General features: G+C 33.3%; 1 protein-coding gene across 3 annotated transcripts in view; it reads left to right on the top strand.

Moving 5' to 3' along the window:
- The first annotated feature begins 3,080 nt into the window (after window positions 1–3,080).
- LOC118752182 (solute carrier family 12 member 4-like) overlaps window positions 3,081–20,652 on the top strand; it is a 34,906-nt gene continuing 17,334 nt past the window's right edge. For 2 of the 3 annotated variants that reach the window (XM_036487037.1, XM_036487039.1), the window contains exons 1-3: window positions 3,081–3,199; window positions 6,632–6,747; window positions 18,704–18,898. In XM_036487037.1, the coding sequence (XP_036342930.1) occupies window positions 6,651–6,747; window positions 18,704–18,898 (292 nt within the window). In that variant the 5' untranslated portion in view covers window positions 3,081–3,199; window positions 6,632–6,650. Of the gene's footprint in view, window positions 3,200–6,631; window positions 6,748–13,450; window positions 13,763–18,703; window positions 18,899–20,652 lie in introns of those variants that run through there. The other variant, XM_036487038.1, reaches the window with a different exon arrangement.

Here is a 20,652-nt window from a genome sequence, read left to right as displayed (position 1 = left end):
GCAATAATACAAGGTGTTATCAGTTGGCAACTTCTCGCTCTAATTCCGCCATATTGACTACCTTACGTGAAACAGTGTTACTTCTTTCACTATTCTTTGCCCAATAATATAGTTGAATGCTTTTTATTTTTTTTCAGTATACACACTTTGTTTTCTTAAAAAGGTATTTTATCTTATTTTATTTTATTTCATAACGAATACACTATAAAAAAGCAAATTTTGTTAAGGAGAAAATGTGATATTTTATATTTTTCCCCCATTTGGGGATTCATTTCTTCCCGTTTTTCTTCTCATTCTACTGAGCTAAGGTAGTGTCAAATCGAGCTGTCACAACTGATACCACCTTGTATTATTGCATCATGATCTTGTTTCACTGGAAAACGAGCGAAAAGTAAACAAAGCAAAGAAAACAACTAAAACCAAAATTAGCCAAAATTATTGTCAGCCACTTTAAACGCACAATTTAGGTAGAATGATGCAACAAAATGCTTTAAAATGTGTTGTCATGTTGAATTAACTCTTCTTTACTTGAATAAAAGTGTAAAATAGTGGTGCTTGTGATGTAAACAAACGCTCAGTTGACGAACCCGCTTTCGCAAACTTTTTTCTCAAAACCAGTTACAAATACAACGTCGCATTCTTACGTGATCTTGTATTTTTGGTTCATGTGCACACTCATTTAGTATGTAGATCAGGGTAGCCAACTCATTTTTGAGAATTCCCCAATTTCGGCAATTAAATTCCCCAATTTCGACAATGAAATTATCCGATTTTGCCGAAATTTCGTAAAATTTCCCAGACATAGATATCTCCTGGTATCTGTTTATTCTATTTTTAAATATGTATAATTCATCTATGTACGCATAAACCAAACCAAAATTTTATTAAGTTAATAAAAAATGTACGTATGTATGATATTTACATACATACAGCGGTCAAAAAAAATTTAGTTGCACCAAATTTTGAAAGTTTTCACAATCTGTGTTTTTTTATTATTTAATTTGAGTTATTTTTATAAAAGTATAGTTCAGTCTTTAACAAAAGCCGTTTAAATCCAATTTTCAAACTTTGTGCAATATTAAAAATTATATAAAAATTTCGAGCTTTATATTTAGATTTTCTAGAAAAATTTTTTAGCCCACTCAACTCAAGTATAAAATAGTGCAAGTTTTAAGTACCTAAACATTATTGTTCTAGAATTTTTTGCCGAAGGTGTTGTTGGTTTTGCATATAGAATAAATTGTGTAAAGAAAAAATTAATAAATTTTTCTTACATCTAAGCTGGACTGCTGGACGCAGCTGCAAATTAGAAAATAAAACAAAAATCTTAACGTCGCTTGAACGAAAATATATGAATTTAAAGAAAAACGAATAAATTACGAATAAAAAACATTGATTTTTATTAATTTGAATCGGCAAAGTCCCCTAAATACCCCACAAAAAATTGGTGTTTTTTTCAAGAAAAACGCGATTTTTCTTGGGTTTTAGTGCTTTTTCAAATTCAAAACTAGGTAACACTGATTCCATGTTATTTATTTTTTACTTTTTTAATTCCTTAAAAGCTTGAAATATTAATGCATCTGAGTCCTCCTGTCATAAACGTGTTCTCATGTTTTGTTTTTATGATGTACGGTGGCGAGAATGTAAATATGGAAGACACATTTTAGCAAGTTTTGGCTATTTTTCTTTGTTAAAAAAATATTTATTATTTTTTATGAAAATATAGCTTACTATCCAAACAAGCCCTGTAAATCAAAATTTGAAACTGTTAAATTCGATTTTATAGAACATTTTTGAGTATGTATTTCTTTATATTTTAGTATAATAAAGGACTTATCATTGATTTTTGGCAATTTTTTGTTAACACATTTTCTTTTATACAAAGTATGTTCAACATTTTTTTGTATGGAGAAAATCAGCAACACCTTCCACAAAAAAGTTGCCAAAAATCAAGCTACTTAAAATTTGCACTTCGTTATAATAAAATTGAATGGGCTACAACGCTGCATACTCAGAATGTTTCGAGAAAATCTAATTAAAAAGCTGTCGAACAATGCTAATTTTTGTACAAAGTTTGAAATTTTTACTTACATGGTTTTTGTTAGATAACGAACTATATTTCCATAAAAACGTAATAAAATGTCTCTTCCGTATTTTTATTTTCATCACTGTATGTATTGTTACGATTATCCTTGAATTAATCGCTGAATACTTAAATGTTTTCACTTGATTGTTAAATTATTTACGTTACAGCAATACTTTCATAATTTTTTACTACTTTGGGTAGAACTAGGAAATGTAATTTCGAATGAACTATTTATTTTACATTGAATAAGAAAAAGACTATGGAACAAAGTATTGTAATGCTATGTATACGCGATATACTAGTTTTTTTTTGTATATAACTATGTTTTGTAATGTAAATAACTATGTTTATGTTTTTCATTTGTTATTTCTATTATTACTATGTATTAAAAGCATTTGTTTTTCAATGAATGTATATTCAGGTAGTTTTTTTTAAGGAATCGGCATCGGAATCGCCATCGGCCGATTGTTTGCTCTCCGGCCAATTCATCGGCATCGGCCAAAAATTGGGAATCGGTCAGACTCTAATACATATGTTCATACATTCATACTTTTGTATGAATGCATAACAAGTAAATGCTTCACGGATTAATATGTACATTTTTACTGATATGCATGTGAATAGATACATACATACATACATTGTATGCACACATAAATTTTATCACCAACTATTACGCTTATACAATTTCAGTTAAAATATGAGTTCAGCTAAATTTAGTAAGTATAAAAATGCGAGATGATTCCTCCTCTTTTATGTACATACATACACACGTACATATGTATTATGTGTATATTGGGTTTGCAATGTACATATATATATTCAAAATGTATAAATTACTTATAGTCTAACAATTGTGTTAGGGAATAAATCCTTATACTGACAGGTTAGAATCCGCGTATGGACATTCCAATAAGCAAATATGTAAAAGAAACCAATATCACGAATACCATTATTTTAAATTATATACAGTAGAAAATTCTTTAGTGTTACTCATGCGCTTCTCAGCATTATCAGTTTTATGTTAATCGTAGAATTGAAAAGTTGCTTTTATTAATATTTAACTTCGATAAAATAAAAAAACTTTTATTGCAGCCGAATGAATTAAGTAAGGTATGTGTATAAGTATGTATTTGAAAATTTCCCGTGGAAGATTGTCCGTAGGCTTGCTTTGTAAGTATGGGCATGCGGTTGTAAGAGTGTATGAGTAAGGCAAAACAAAAAAAATTGAATTACAAGCACTAAAGTACTAAAGTGAGCACAAATCTGTAGAACTTAAGTACATACATACAAAAGTATACACATATATATGTCATATATGTACATAGATGCATGCATATGTACTAAACAAAAGTGTATCGTGCAGGTTACGAGGCCATGTGATGTTTCGTTGGATGGTATGTATGTATGTATGAAATTGCAAAAAGAGTGTCTTATTAAAGCTTAAAAATACTTTTTTGGTGCAACGATCTTTTTAAACTGAACTTTTAAACCGAGCATTTACCGACAAGCATAAATCCTGAAGTGCGAATAATTAAACCGGCTCGGCTTCATATTTGGGCAATTATATCTACATATTTAATTTTTATTTTATAGCTAAGTCAGTACGATATATGTATGTATGGATGTGTTAACTTTTTGGATATTTTTTATTTCGAAGCTTATTCACTTATTTTGTGGTTATGGCGTTGAAATCTTATTTTAACCGTTAGAAATTAATTTTTATAATATAAATTGCATTTAAAAGCTAGTTTAAATCCATACATATGTAAATATACATATTGTTGGTTTTTTCCCATCAAGAATCAGCGAAATTTTAATTTTTTTATTATATAATAACCGTTGTTAAGATATCATTTTTTAGAACACAAAAGATTTACAGCGGTCATAATAACGCAAGATCGCAAAATAACTTACGCTTGATCGAAAAAATAGAAATCTTCCAAACAAACTTCTGCATACAAAATCAAAATAATGATAATTTTCGGTATTTAATAAAAAAAAATTGCGAGCGTAAGGACATTTCAAGGGCTGAGTGGAAGATCGACCTATTTCGGAAACGCCTTATGTCAGAAAACTTTTCAAGAACGCCCTACTTCGAATTTGATTGATAGGGCGTTCCTATTTCAGAATTTGGTTCAAGAACACCCTATCTCAGAACTCGAATTGAAAATATGCTGAGATAGGGCGTTCTTAAACAAAATTCTGAAATAGGGCGTCGTTGAAAAATTTTCTGAGATAGGGAGTTTTCGAACTGGCTGCCGGATCCTCGTCTTTTCCACTCAGCCATCGATTTGGAAAACAGGAACGACAAATAACAAGGTGGCAAGCGTGAGCAACCACATTTTTTTTTTAACACGATCTACAAAGGTGACACAACTTAAAATTACACGTTTGTCAGAAAATTAAATAAATTACAATTATTTTGTTCGTTATTCAAATAATTAATGAAAATAAAATAAGTAATATTATTGATAAAACGGTAACCAGAATTCAACTAACTGACAATCAGTGCCAATTGAAATTGGCTCAATCGAGTTTTTTAAAAATTATTTCAAATAACGAATAAAATTACGCATAGTTTATTCACGAATAATTCATTCGTGTAGGACACAGAAAATAATTTCTATCCGGCGGGGCCTTAAAGGCCCGTTTACATACAACTTTGGCGTTGCGTTGGCGTTGGCGTCGCTTCGACAGCTGACTATGAATACATGTATTTATATGAAAGTCTCCATATAACCAAAGTTGGGCAACGCCAACGCCAACACAACGCAGAAAGATGGCCAACTCTCAACTTTTCGCGCGCGTCGTTCGTCAGCTGTTCTAAATAATCAAAATTATGTGATTTAATTTTAATTTTTAATCAAATGCGGGCAAGAAATATAGTTTTTAATGCAATTATTGATGTAAAAATTTTGATTTATCAGCCGCTAGTATGTTAATTTAGTGACCAAAGTATTCTGTGCTAAGCGTTCATTGTAGCAAGCACGGGCGTTACGCGCGCCGCTGTCAAAGCGACGCCAGCGCCAACGCAACGCCAAAGTTGTATGTGGACGGGCCTTAAGATTATGCACAAACATTTGAATTGTGAAATTAAAAATTTCATCTCTAACTAATTGACATTTTCAATGAAGCTCCAATTTTATAGTTTAGGGTACTATAAGTAAAGTTGGGCATTATTCGAATGAATTGTTATTTAGATAATTAGAAAATAATAATAGATCCCATAAGGTAGATCGTGTCAGCTGACACGTTCTCAGTTTTTACGTCCGTGGGTAACTGCGTGGTAACAAAAACTCACCACCGCATGACCGTGACGTAGACGTTGCTTCTCTCTCTTTCTATCAACAGCATACTTGATATCTTTCTACGTACTTCTACGCTACGCTACGTACACGTTCGTGGGCAACCGCGCTTTAACTCTGTAATTTTATATAGAAGACGCCACATTGGCAACGCATGCATTGCCGCAACTGATAAAATTCGCCCAACTCTCAACTTTTGGCGCACGCATAAAAAAATGTATGTAAAAATCATTCCTGTGACGCAGAAAAGATTTTCTATCTGGCGGGCCCTTTATTCACTTAGTTTCTGACGATGGCTTCAATCGTCAATACGTTCATACTTAGTCTGTTCCTTTGAACTTCGGACTAAAACCTGTGGAACTGTCAAACTACAATTTTACTCTCTCAAATGAGAGTAAAAGGAGAACAGATGCAGAAGTGCACGGGAACGCAAAAAGCACTATTTCCTGTAAAAACGTCAGTCGGTTTGTTTAACTGTCATTGGTACAACACTGATTTGGCTGAAATATCACTAAATAATTATAAAAATCTATACATATTCAAATATTTCGTTGTTTACTTCCATTTTGTAACAAATATAAGGTTGATGTATTGTGGAACGATTTTCCGTCATCCCTTGTCAAATTTGGTTTGGAGACAAACCGGTTTCGGCGTTGTGCCATCTTCAGTCGGAAACACAAACAACCATAAAGAAAATATAAGGTTCTTTGCTTTCACCGCTTCTGTTTTTGTTTGCACATGTAAATCAGCTGATCGTTTGACACTTTTCATGAACTTACAGGAAAAAAAACTCCGGACTAAATCCTGTAACTTCTGACTAGGAACAGTTGATCAGTTACTCTGTCAAAAGTGTTCCCACTTACAGGTTTTATGTCAATAGGAACGACTTCCTGTAAGTTCTGACTAAATCCTGTAAACCGGACTGCCATTGGAACAGACTAACTAATTTATTTTAGATGAGATTTTTTTGCTTAAGTTTTTTGTCTGGTATTTCTGAACTTTTTCTTTCATGTGGTTGTTGTTGTGTTGCTCTCTTTGGGGGCTTTAAATAAGATGATGTGCTATTATTAAATATGATTGTGATTACTGAATAAATTAAATATATTTATTTTTATATAAGAATGCATGGGTCTGTTATACTTACTGGTACATACAAATATATATGTAGACAGGATATATAATTTTATTGTCTGCTTAATTGAATTATACTTAACTTTGTGAACTTGTAAAATTTTAGATTTGATCCGAACCAGAAAATGCCAGAGAGATTTATAGTATCTAAAGCGGAGGACGATACAGATCCCTACCCGGCTGATGAAAATGCAACTGGGAAACTTCTAAATGACTTAAACGGTAAGCCGCCTGATATAATAAAGTATAATATTACTCAATATTTCACAATAAATCTTATCTGAAATCTCGTTTGGTATCAAACGGCTCGGAGAGTTCCTTCCCAATGACGGAGCTGGTGATATTGCTCATCGCCATTTTACACAGCTGGTAACATAATAAAAAATCCAGAAAAAAAATATTCCGACGAATGATAACCTCTTCCTTTTTTAAAGTCGGTTAAAATATCTATATAGGGATCGATAGAAATCAATGAGATGAGAAAAACGGTATACTTTATTTTTATTATTTATTATTTATTTATTTATTGGGGAAACAAGAACTGCAAGAATTATTCAAACTGATCGTTTTTACAAGCTTTTATTATGTTTCCCGATGAGCTAGAGACTTGAAGCTTTAAACTTAGCTCAGAACTCGATGGCAAAGCAATGTGATAGATGAATTAATCCGCTAGGTGGCGCGGGTTCGAGAAATTAAAAAAATACGTATATATGAACCGAAATAGATCATATTTGGAATATATATTACCTACATAAAAGGGAATATCTCCATACTTCATTTTACCCGATACGTGGCGCAGGAGTCGAGATATTTGGAAAATCCGTATTTATGGTACGGGTTGTTTCATATTGAGAACGTAAATTACTAAATTGGAAAGAAATAACTCCACAAAAAATTTAACCGTTAGGAGGTCCCCGCACCCCTAATAACCATTAATAAAATCTTGCCTTAAAAAAATGTTTTTAAATTACTTGCTTTAGATGTATTAAAATAAAAAAATCAACGGTAAACTGAAGTTTGTGTATAACAACCAGTACCTATAATTTTTATAATTACCTATAATTTTTGTTATGGCAACGCTAACAACATTAGTTTGATGTGAGAGTCGCGCAATCTGCAAAAAAACTTTCTGCATAATACCAACCTAAGATTTGGTAACTATAACCAAAGTGCGCTGGGAACTTTTACTTAATTTTGGGTCGTAGATTACCGGTCTGTATACCGTTTTTCTAGTTCAGTGAATTTTTTCAAAATATTTTAATTTTAAGTATGAATTGTGAATGAAAAAGAAATCAAACTTTAAAAATTCGGGCGAAATCGAACTTTATATACCCGGCGCAGGTATCAAATACCGTTGTTTCAAATTTCTCTAAACTACCTTTGCATGATAAGCACGGGCGTTTTCCCGATTCGAAATGTTTCCGACAATATTCACATTTGTAGTAATAAAGTGGGCGGTGCCACGTACAAATCCTAAAATTCTATAGCAGTCTTAGTTATTGTTTAGAGATTGTTGTAACTGATTTATTGGAACGAATTTCCGTCATCCCTTGTCAAGCTCGGCTTGCAGACATACCGGCTTCGGCGTTGTGCCATCTTCAGTGTTATTTTTCGTTCTGTCTGGTTCGAGTTTCGTCAATTTATGTTCATTTATCTTAGGTAATGTGAGTTTCGTCGATGATTAATTATTAGATATATCATGGTGTCCTTTTATTAGGAGTAAGTAATAGGTTCATCTTCGGTGTCTCGATATTAACATCCGTTATGTTATCGCTGTATGGTTTTTGCCTGTAGTTAGGTAAAAGTCGGTGATTTTTGCCCTGGTGGTTGGTTCCCTTTGGTGTGTTCGGAATGTACATGACTGTTGTTTTGTTGTCATTTTTCTTTTTTCGTAAATCAATTTTAAGGGTTCGAATATAATATCCGATGCGATATTTGTTTGTTCGTTTATTATTTTGCCGTCGAGGTTTTAAGTTCGTATATTTCCGCATTTTCTAGTACGTTTAGTCGTTGGCCTTTATGTTGTACATGCAGTAGTTTCGCTGCCGTTCTTATATGCGTTGGTGAAGATTTGTTGTTAAACATGTGGTTAGCAAAATTTGACTCTGGTATTGCGTTCGGTGTCTGTGTCTTTTTGTTTTGGTCTCTTATATGCTCGCGGAATCTTGTTTTTATTTTACGTCCTGTTTGACCTATATAACTATGCTGGCATTTGCAAGTTAGTTATCCAATGGGTCTTCTTGATTTGTGGCGTTACGTAGTATCCGTCCCATGTTGTAATTTGTTCTGAATGATGTGTGAAAGTTGTATTACCGGAACAGCAATGGTTTCCGTTTTTACGTTGACTTTCCAGTATAGGTTAAACCGCCCAATTTTTGTTATTATTTTGTTCTTTGTTTAGCTTTTTGTTTTTGTGCTCCCTTTGGATTTCCTCTACCAGATCTCTCTTGTATCCGTAATTAGCCGCTATGGCATATATTGCATAAGTTATTTTTTTATCCTTCGTTTGTTAGTGGTATTCGCTCAATTCTACTGATCATCTGTCTAAAAGCGGCATTTTTAATGCTGCTGAGGATTGTTCGAAGTATTATGAATTGTCGTATCTGTGGCTGTGGGATCTAAGTAATTTAGCCTTCCTTCCATTTCTTGTTCCATTGTGAATTTTATGTTGCTGTGCTGTTTGTTGAGGTATTCCAATATCTGTTCTTCATTTTTCTTTGTTATGAGACATATTATGTCATCAACGTATCTGGCGTAGAGCGTCCAGGTACCTTTCTTCCAAATTCTGCATGAATACCTCCATAAGGATCGCCGATGTGGAGTTGCCCATGCTTAGCCCATTTGTTTGCATGTACATGTTGTTAAATTTGAAGTAATTTTGATGCAACGTCGTTCTGAGTGTATTAGTTATCTACTCGGCGATTTCTGTGTTTCCTGTTTTTTCTATCAGTATTTTGAATATTTCCTTATCTACAATTGTCTGCTCGATCTCCCTTTTCTTATTGTAATTCCGGATATTATGTTTGAGTCCTTTTTCCAAAATTCGCTCTTCTTATTTGTTGATGGGTAAGGCTTACGAACCTGACATGGAATTCAGGTTTCTCTCTCCGTTGTCTATTCACTCCTTTTTGATTCGTTTGTAACTATTACCTTGCAGTAAATTAGAGTACTCAGTTAATGAAATATCGGAGTTTTCGTATTTCTGAAATTTACCGATAAACGGGAAGCAGGTTTAGTTTTAGTCCAATTTGAATAATTTTCGACGAATTGCTTTTCCGTAACAAGGTTATTACGAAAAATTAAAAAAATTGTCATTATTAAAAAATGTATAAAAATCTAATTTTCTGCTACATGCAATGTTCTATGGTAGGCGGGCGTGGTTATTTCCTTATTTCAAATATTTTCAATAGATTTCTTCACTAGAGCCTAGGCAAGGCTCGTACCGAGTTTTGTAAGGATTGGTGAAGCGGCTACTGGAATACAGCATTTCACCTTAAGTGGGCGGGGTCACGTCCATTTTCCAAAAATTTCATAAGAATATTATTTTTTACCAAAATTCTACCTCACATACTATGTAGAGTAATTTCGAATGTAGAGCGAAAATCCCGTATATGGGAAGTGGGCGTAGCCACAGTCCGATTTCGCCAATTTTCAATACCAATCTACCTTGGATTAAGGGCAACCTTTATAATACTTAAATTTTTGCTCGAGTTATTGTGTACACGGACGGACGGACGGATAGAATATACTTCTCTATTCATTCTGAGCATTTATATATACATTTGTCTATATCTATCTCGATTCTTTTTGGCCGTTACAAACTACCGTTATGTGAACAAAGTTATAATTTCTTTATGCACAAGAGCGCTCGGGTATAATATGACATTTCCACGATTCGTAATTCGCTCTCTCATTCATAATTCGCTCTCCCATTCGTCACTCGCCATCCAATTACCCTTCGAATTACATAATTCGCCATACAAAATTTTGAGAGCCAATTACCTCATTTGTGCATGCATTGCAGGTAATTCAGATCGAATTAATCGGAAATATATCGAAGTTTTCACCGGCCTTGTTCCATTTGCTGGCACTTTTTCTAGTTGCTGGAAAATTAATTAATAAAATATTCTCTATATAAATTAAAATCTTTGATGATAACTTAAATTTTTGCTCCATCTTCGATATTTGCAGTTCACAAAAATAATAATAAATAGCGAAGAACAAGAAGTAGATCTGCCAAACGAATTACTAATTCACGTATTACTTAGAGAGCGAATTACGAATCGTGGAAACATCATATTTAAAACCATGGTGAAACGAACAGAGAAGGAGGCGCTGATTGTGTAACCGCTAAATCTCTCTTGAAAATTTTGACAGAAATATGACGTCATAGGAGATTTCGTGTATTGCCTGTGTAATATATATATCGTCGCCCATCGATCAATTGCAAAACCGCCTATCGTACGACACTCAAACATTGCCTTGGTAGAGGGTATTTTCTCTAGCAATTAGTTTACAAATCTGTTGGTTTAATTACGATTTTATGATTTCTATGCATAAATCTCGATGTTTGGAGTTCGGGGTTACCAAATCTCATTTTTGCCATAACGGCCATTTAGGAGGTTTTGCAATTGGTCGATGAGCGGTTTTGCAAAAACATCGACGATATACATATACATATGCAAAACATATACATACTGATAGATCTCTCTCAGCTCTCTACACCGGCAAATCTTCGATGACGTCATATTAACATTACTCCCCCGAATTTCACATCATCTTGTATTCTATCGGTCTTGATTAAAAACATACTCGTAGTACATGGCGTATGAGTAACATTCTTTCCTGCTCATATTTCATACAAAAAAAAAATCATTACGCATTATCATTTCACCATTCACAACTTGTTAATGTAACCATCGATTTTCTTCGTTAGTTGATAGATTTTTTTGAAAAAATTTATAAAAAATTTGTTAAGTTTTTTTTTTTAATTTTACTATCTTCAATTTGTTTCGGCTGACATATTAAACAGCAGCGGTCTTTAAAATTCAAATCTTTTTATCTTTTTTTTTTACAAAAATTCTTAATTGTTAAAATCTAATTGCATGTCAAAACTTTTTACATACAAAAGAAGCGATTTAAATCAGCTTATGGTACGTTCGCCTAACTCAGGAGCACAAACGCTTAGTACTGGGCCTTGCAAAGGATGGATCGTTGCTTCTAGAAGCAAAAAAATTTACCAAGAAAGAAACTGCTGCAGTTTTTATTTATTTTAATTTAATTAATTTATTTTTTTTTAATTTAATCTTTGTTTGTATTTCATATGTAAGATGGAATTTTTGAGAAATATGTTTCAAAACAGCACCTGATAACCAAATCCATAAAATCTTTCAATTAAATTAACTCTTTAGCTGAACGTATGATTATCACATCATATGTATGTACATATTGTATATGTATTCTGTTTTTTTAATATATACTAATAAGTTACATACATATATTTTTATAAACGAAAATATCTACTTTTGAAAGTCCCTTCATGTGAATGATATGACTGGTCCTGCAATTATTTTTCGAAAGTTTTGATTTTGACCGGCTTTTGGAAACAACTTGCATTGCCATCTGTGGCTGTACTCTTAGTGTATTTTTAAAGATGTATGTGTACATGTATATGTATGTAAATTTTTCATTTAGTCATACCTGCATACAGATTTAAACCCAAATATTTTGCAGCTTTTAGTTACAAAGCTGCTCTGTTGGTAAACTGTGATAAAAAGCTTTTACTTGCCGAACGTCGCCCAGGGATGCTGTGGTGGATTCAGTTGATATCTTTTGCTTATGTATCACAATTTGCTTCTCCCCAATACGCAGGTCCTGGCACCTTTAAGCTCCGCAGCATACACATTCCTAGGATTAGTACTTGTAAAGGAATTCTCTGTGTACAGATTTTCCCTTTGACGGGGAAACTGCTCGAAAGATTAGCCCTACGTAAATGTTATTAACTGAAATTTCATTATGAAAAATTTAGCATCTTAAAAATAAAAGAAATTCAGTTTAATTGTATTTGTGTTGGCTGATATAAAGTAAAGGACTCACTGCTTGTAGTTTCGTTGGAAATCACTCTGAACTAATTACATAAGAGTTCGTGATATAAAAATTTCGAATTAAATACATTTTCTAAAAAAAATATCCTGTGGTTTAATTTAAGGCTAAAACGGATAATTAATGTGAATCAACTAAGTTGATTTTGTAGCTGTGAAAAAGTGTATAAAAAGTATGCGAGTAATTAAAAGCAATATTAACATCGATGACATACTTATACCATATTTGCTCAATCAAAGTACATTTGTAGGCAACTTGAAGGATGCATTGCGAAAAAGGCAATCAGTTCTGAAATTTTAAGCAAATAAATAAAGTGAATGAGGTTTTTACAAATGCATTTGAAACCCATTTCGATAATTTACTATGTATGTATGTATGTGCATATGTATGTCAATATGTAATTCATTTAAAATTCCACCTTAATATTTTGAGCAGGGATATTAGTATACATGCTGTTGTATATCCGTATCTCAACTTACGTAAACTCAGCATGTACATTTTATGTATGGATGTATGGATGTATGTAGCTATGTATATATGTGTTTATGTCTGAACTGGCACATTCACATACATATATAGAGATTTGCACATACATCCTTACACACGTACATACATTTGTATGAACTTATGTATCTACATATGTGCAATCAAAGGATGCATGCATTTTAATTTGCAATTATAATTAACTAATAAATGCTGATTATGAAAAGCTTTTACTCCTACATAAATACATACATACATATTGTGCATACATATGTATGTACATATGTTCAACAAAAAAAAGTTTTTTAATGAAAACATTCCCAATCAGGTCACTTGCTGTAATGTTCCAAAGCTTGAAAAGAGTTCGAACAAAGTATGATTGTGTCAATGTATTAAGTGTATGTGGATAAAAAAATATGTGATAAAATAAGGACCTACGTACATCAAGATTCGCTTAACAGTTACTTAATTTGCAAAAAATACAAATAGTATTCCAAACAGGCGCTTATGATGAGTATTGAAAACGTAGCATTACCGTTATCAACGTTAAATACACCGCTTGCTTAGATCCCAATTAAAATGTCTATTACCAGTGTACATAATAAAGCTGATGAAATGGATATCGGCACGCAAAATGATAAGGAGAACACAGGTGGGTAATTTTTAACGAACTTTGGTGCAATAACAATATATACAGCGTTTTGAATAGCAGGACTATTATTTCTATTAAAATATAAATAAATGGATATTATCTACTACATATTTTGGCTATTAATTTCAAATCAATGTTCTTCTGTTTTACGGGAACGTTCGCATGCGTCACGGTGGAGTTCGCCTGTTATTTCATCGCATTCTTTTACTACCCAAGGTAATTTTTTTAGGTTCCCTAATTTGCTAGACATGCAGTCCCAAATGAAATGAAATGATGGGAAAGATTGAGGTCACCCTTTCACTCAGATAAAACTTGGAAATAATTTCTTTAAGCTACCTTTAGCAATTCTCGCTATATTTGTCTGCACAAAATTCAGTTGAAAACCAAAAGATTGTTGAATTTGCAAAACATTTGCAGTGCGTTAGGCTTCAGATGTTCTCTCAGTAGGGTGTTCAAACAATATTCCATTTTTTTTTGGTGGCTGCTATTGCAGAGTTGTTGGAAGTGCGTGCTACCACCCTGTGAGACCTGGACCCGATTCCTGGTCCGAGCAACATCTAAATTAAAAGAAAAAAATAAATAAACTAACAGCGGTTACCATCGGCAGGCGAGGGCAAATCTCCGAGTGTATTTCTGCCATGAAAACACTTTCCATGAAATCCATTTCCCGTTCGGAGGTCGCGGTCCTTCATTTGTGTAACAACATCAAGCCGCACGCACACCACAAATTGAAGGAGACGTTCGGCCAATCACTTGGTAAAAGTGTAAGCGCCAAAATATTACATATATTATTATTTTTATCGCAAAATTGAATTTCATGCATGCCCCATTTTGCAAATCGCTCTAGGGCAGTGTCTGGTAGCCAGTAGCCTCGAGAGCCTGTGTGTGCTATGTGTACGTGTGTATTTTGCCTGGCACTACTCTAGGGATATTAGACAGTTCAACCCAACATAAAAAAAAAATGTTTAACAGCGGTCGCCCCTCGGTAGGCAATACCTCCAAGTGTATTGCTGCCATGAAAAACTTTGGAGAATATCTATCTTCGCGTTTCTGAGAAATTGCATTCAAAACTTCAATCGCGATTTCCCACAACCTGCCGAAATCAACATACGACAATCTTTTACCCAGGCGACGATATATGTAAGCGAATCTATTATTAATATTATTAATTTAAGGCTATAATTAATCCGGATTAAGGGAGCAGTTGATTCTATCAAAATTGTACTCTGAATGACGGCAGTATTGTGGATTAAGCGAGCCAAGAGGTCGTTTTTACAGTTTCTTTAATTATTACTTTTATTTATTTTTAATGTAATTGTAGTTGTTGTGGAAAAAAAGTAATTCTAAAAAGATAAATATGATATAATATATATATAATTAAATATGAAATAATAATATGAAGTAAAATAAAAAATGTAATTGACGGAAATTTTTAATATGTGTTCACCCAGCGGTTTTTGTCCTACTTCTTTATTTACTTATTTTTAAATTATTCGGACTTAAAGCAATCATAAGTTTTCTTGACTTGTCAAATGTCACTTTTCACGACCATGCTCCTAAAGCACTTACAATTTAGATGTAAAATATTTATCTAATACCTAAAAGTTAAGTAGTGGACGATGTAATCGTAAAATCTAAATAGCTCGCATGTAGGTATATCTTCGTTAAGAACAATCTAGATTGTTTAGGTGCGACAGATATTAATTTATACGCTGTCAAGAATAAATCCTGAAGTGCGAATAAATAAACCGACTGAGAATTGCATGGCTCGCCTTCATATTTGTGCGGTGCATAATACATATTTAATTTTTATTTTATAGCTATATATACAATGGACCAGGAGTTAAATATGCCGCGAAAAAAACTCAAGTTGTACGATAGTTCGTATCGGTCGAATTTATTTGTGGAAAAAGCGAATAAATTTCAGACTATGTTCCATAACAATATTTGGATGTTCGGTTATACTCGGCTCAGAAAATATTTCAAATTTGAGCAAGACAAAAAAAGGTATGTGATACACTGAGCTACCGTTTCGATTAAAATTCAAAAAATATCCCAAATGAAGCGTTACTTGAACGTATGCGAACCGATTTAAAATAGAACGGACATAAACTACACGAAATAGGGAATGTGAAACTATTTTGTTATAATGAAATCAAGGAAATAAAAAATTGTCACTAATACCACAACTGAAACTTTCCTTCAAAGTAAATACAAAAGCAAAATACAAAAACAAAATTGGTCTAGATCCTTGGTATCGGCTCATTTTAGCTAGCATCCAGAACAATGTTCCTGTCAAAATAAAAAATACATATTACCAAAATCTTTCTGGTATATTTTCTCGAAAAAATAAATTACAGAAATATACAAAACATTTCACGACAAAAACATTATCTGCGAATTCGTCAAAATTTAAAGAATATTGCCAGTTCCAAATGGAAATACTACAACAAAAGCAACAAATTTTGTCGGAAAGAAAGGTGGCTCGGCTGAAGTTGAAGAAGTACATTTGCCGACAAAAGGCCTGCAACCACATTGCAAAACAACTGGTACCGAACAGAGAAGATAGTACACAGTTACCAATTTTTCCCAAAATGCGGTACCTGTTGGAAACGAGACGTCAATGCTGGGAAAAACATACTCTACCTGGTAGAATGTATAATTAATAAACGCGAAAAACACCTACATTTTTCCAAATAAGATGTCATTATTTCATATATGGCGAAAAATATGTACATCGGACTGTGAAAATAGTTTAAGTCTAATTAGTTACACGTTGTAATAATCCACTTGTCGACATGGAAACTCTTCCCACCGTCCCATCACACGGTTTAGTTCACTCAATCAAATGTAATTCTTTGTGGCGGCAGTTACAAATATACATATCGTCGCTTAAAGTACAAAACCGCGTAACTGACATTGGCTGCCAAAAATTGGATTTGCTCACACAAGTTCTTGTCTCAATCCTTATCCATTTGTCCTGAAATATACTAGCCAAAAATGCGTTTTCTTTATCAAAAAAGAGAACCATTTGAAATATGGGTGTTTTTACTCTCTAGAAAATAATGTATGCAACCTCACATACGCGGTTTTGCATTTTCTTGATACGCGATTTTGCATTTTGTTAATACGCGGTTTTGCACTTTAAACGACGATATATATATAAATACGGTCAATGTGGGCGAATGGTTTTGTGAGTTCCTGTTGATGGGTCCCGATGTGCACATGATACCTCAGACGATCGAGGTAGGCCTTCGTATCTTATATTTCTGTTTGCTTTTTATAAATGAGGGGTAGCACTGATCCATTTATTTAGAACTCATTTATTTCCGTGGGCTTCACACTATGGTTTCCACTTTCCACGCTATAGGAGCGGACACGCCCACTTCCCAATTACTCCAACTTCTTTCTATTATCATTGAATTGGTTTCATACACCTACATATCGTCACCTTAATTCACAAAGGCTCTAACCAACAACTTTTTTAACCGACTTCCAAAACGATATGTATGTTTTTGGTAGTAACATTTCCAAATTCTTATTGAAGGTTATTGTAATACATCCTCACAACTCTGTGAAAAACGCAGTTCCAAAAAAAGTGTTGGCTAGGGCCTTGGGAATTAACCCCCCCTATTATGAATTTGTTGTGCGATGTACGATAAACACTTATATTCTGTTATCTCCTATTACGAATTGATGTTTGTCAAATGAAATCCGATAGTTAGCGTAGCTGATTTGTGTTAGTTCATAGTAACAAGTAACTGATCGGATCTTAACCAGATTAGTATGGGACCACCTCTGAGACACTACCTTTCCGAATTATCCAAATCGGTTGACGTGGTTCAAACTTATGCAGTAACATACATAAAAAAAAAGAAGAAAAAAAAAAAAATTCCGACGAACTGATAACCTCCTCCTTTTTTGGAAGTCGGTTAAAAAGTGAACAAAAACTACAGCCATTCACAATACTACATCTGTCGGGCGTATGAAAACGATAATACGAAAACTGATTTCATACGATACGATTCCAAGCATTTATCGTCTATCGTAGAGGTGGCAGATATTTGCGTACCTGTGACTTTGTCACGGTTACCCAAAAGTCACGGGTAACTGTTGTGACAACTTCCAAAAAGTTAACGTGACAGACTGTGACAAAGGAGCAGTCGCAATGATATTTTTGTATAGGATTTCGCCTTCCACAATAGCAGTAACAGTCACAGTCGCTGCTACAAACTGTGACTGTGATAAAGTAGAAGTCGCAATTACATATCGAGAAACTGCGACCAGTGACAGGTTATTTAAGACTAAAATCTGATTAATATTGTTTAATATTAAAACTTCGCACCATTAAAAACGAGTGTGAATGACCAAAACAAACGAGGAAAATAGTCAGTGATGCCAAATAAATTAATAATGCCCTTAGTTCACTCGGTAAAAGATTTCTGTTTTGCCACTTTGTTGTCACTGTTTTTGTAACAGTCACGGATAAAAGTCTCTGTGACTGCAAAGTCACAGTCACAAATAACGTAGTTCTTCAAAAGTCATGAGATCGCCCATCTCTAGTCTATCGTATGGAAATTTATAATAGTAGGTGTTGTACATTAGACCGTACCAGAAGTTCGCTGTACACCACTGAGTCTAAAATATGTTTGCAAGACAAATTTGCAAAACATGTTTTTTTGGCCGCACTTTTTCGTGATACCTTCGGCATTTACAATCGCGTCTTAAAGTAAGATATACATATGTATCGATACTCTATGTAGTCTGAGGAGAAAAGTTTTGTTGTTCCAGAGTTCATTGACCCTCTAGATCTCAGTCATTAATACCCTAAAGTACCACCCTAATGTCAGTGAATTTAAACTCGTAAACACTATGTAAATATGTACATAGATATATTTTACATTCATACATACTTAATCATCTTGTTTTATTCTATTACAGATCCCTGCGAGAATTCGCAGTCGGAGCCTGCTAATGAGAAATCTAACATCGACGCAAATTTATACTTGTACGACGATGAGTTGGACACCAGACCACACGTATCAACGTTTATTTCATCGCTTGCCAATTATGAAAATACCATACCATCAGCCACTGACCCGGATTCAAAGACAGCTGCACCTGCAGCTCGCATGGGTAAGATTGTACATCGTAAAAATATGGTAACAATAGATGATGCTCTTAAGATTAAGATGCAGCCGCTTATATGATTACGTACATAGGACAATCAACGTTAAATTTCCTTACATATTTATACCTACTTTCCGCATCGAGGACGTTGTGTAACCAATGAATGGTTATTATAGGACTATCTAGGATCTTTTTGGAAGTACATAATTTATTTTGCATGACAATAAATTGATGCGATAAATGAACAGTTACCGTACCTCATACATATAACGTTAATTTTCCGCCCACTCCAATAAATGCTATTACTACATATGATAAGTTAGAAAATAATATTTATTTTAAATAAAAAAATCTACATATACCTAAATACCTACATATTACAGAAACCGATAATACAAACGTATGTATGTATGTGAGAATGAGAAAATCGATGTGTGTCGAAGATTTCTATGCTTACGGCATAAAGTTAAAGGTATGTATGTACACTAGGATGGTCCATAAAAGCATGTGAAGAAGTAAAGTCGGAATTTTTGTGCTCTCACCCCCTAGGATTGTACTATACCGAAAAAATAATACCCTATTTTTATTTTGAAAAAACAAATTTAGAGGTCGCTCAAAGCGATCAAAGTTTTCCACGTATTTTATATGGGAATGGCATAGAATTCTTGAAAATCAATATGTTTATCTCCAGAAGATTCCCAATAATAATACCTAATTATTTATTACACCATTTTTTTTATAGTAACTTTATTTTATAGGTCCGCCAAAACCCCCAGAAAATGCAATGGGGGCATAAATAAAAAATCTTTAGTATAAAAAAATAGTTAAATAAACAATTGTGTATGTTTATTGCAAGGCTTCTGAAGATAACCAGAGTTTTCCAATCGAAATATATTGACTTTCAAGAATTCTATACCATTTCTACGAATCTAAATAGTATGTATTTTATAACCCTTGGAACAGTGTCTTCAATTTTTATTCCAGTGCTCGGAGCAGTTTATCTGCAAACACGGTTTCTTGAAAATTAGTTTCTTCAGGGTTTTCAAAATCTTAATCCTAAAACCAGTGGCGGATTTGAATATTTGTCACCCCTAGACAATTCAGCAGTTTATCTGCAAACACGGTTTCTTGAAAATTAGTTTCTTCAGGGTTTTCAAAATCTTAATCCTAAAACCAGTGGCGGATTTGAATATTTGTCACCCCTAGACACTTCAGAATTTACCGCCCTTTTTTCGATAAGAAAAATATTTTGAGGTAACGGTACCAGTTTTGGAACGATTAGAAGTAGATAGTAATATTCAAAGTTTGTTATTTACTATACTCTTATTAGAATTTAAGATGAACCAGTAATTTTTAGCAAAAAAAAACCGACTTAAAAATATATATGTATGTATATATATATTTCATGATCCAATGGTCGGATCTAAACCAGATTAGTACTACCTTTCTGATGAATTATCGAAATCGGTTGATGCGGTTCAAAGTTATGCGGAAACATACATAAAAAAAAGATTCCGACGAACTGATAACCTCCTCCTTTTTGGAAGTCGGTTAAAAAGTAGTATTTGCCTTGAGTAAAGGTTTTCAACTAAAAAAAAGCCATCATCAACAAACTTTTTCACTTGATAACTTATAATCTCTAAAATACTAAATTAGTATTTTTAAATATTATCATTTAAATAATATCAAAAATACCTAACAGTGTTGCCCTATTTTCTGATTACGTAATTGAATCTCAAATGTATGCCTTAAAATGTACA

This window comes from Rhagoletis pomonella, unplaced genomic scaffold (assembly GCF_013731165.1).
Source record: "Rhagoletis pomonella isolate Grant_MI unplaced genomic scaffold, Rhpom_1.0 Rhpom_scaffold_01290, whole genome shotgun sequence".
Lineage (NCBI taxonomy): Eukaryota > Metazoa > Arthropoda > Insecta > Diptera > Tephritidae > Rhagoletis > Rhagoletis pomonella.
This window is presented reverse-complemented; position numbering and strand designations above follow the sequence as displayed.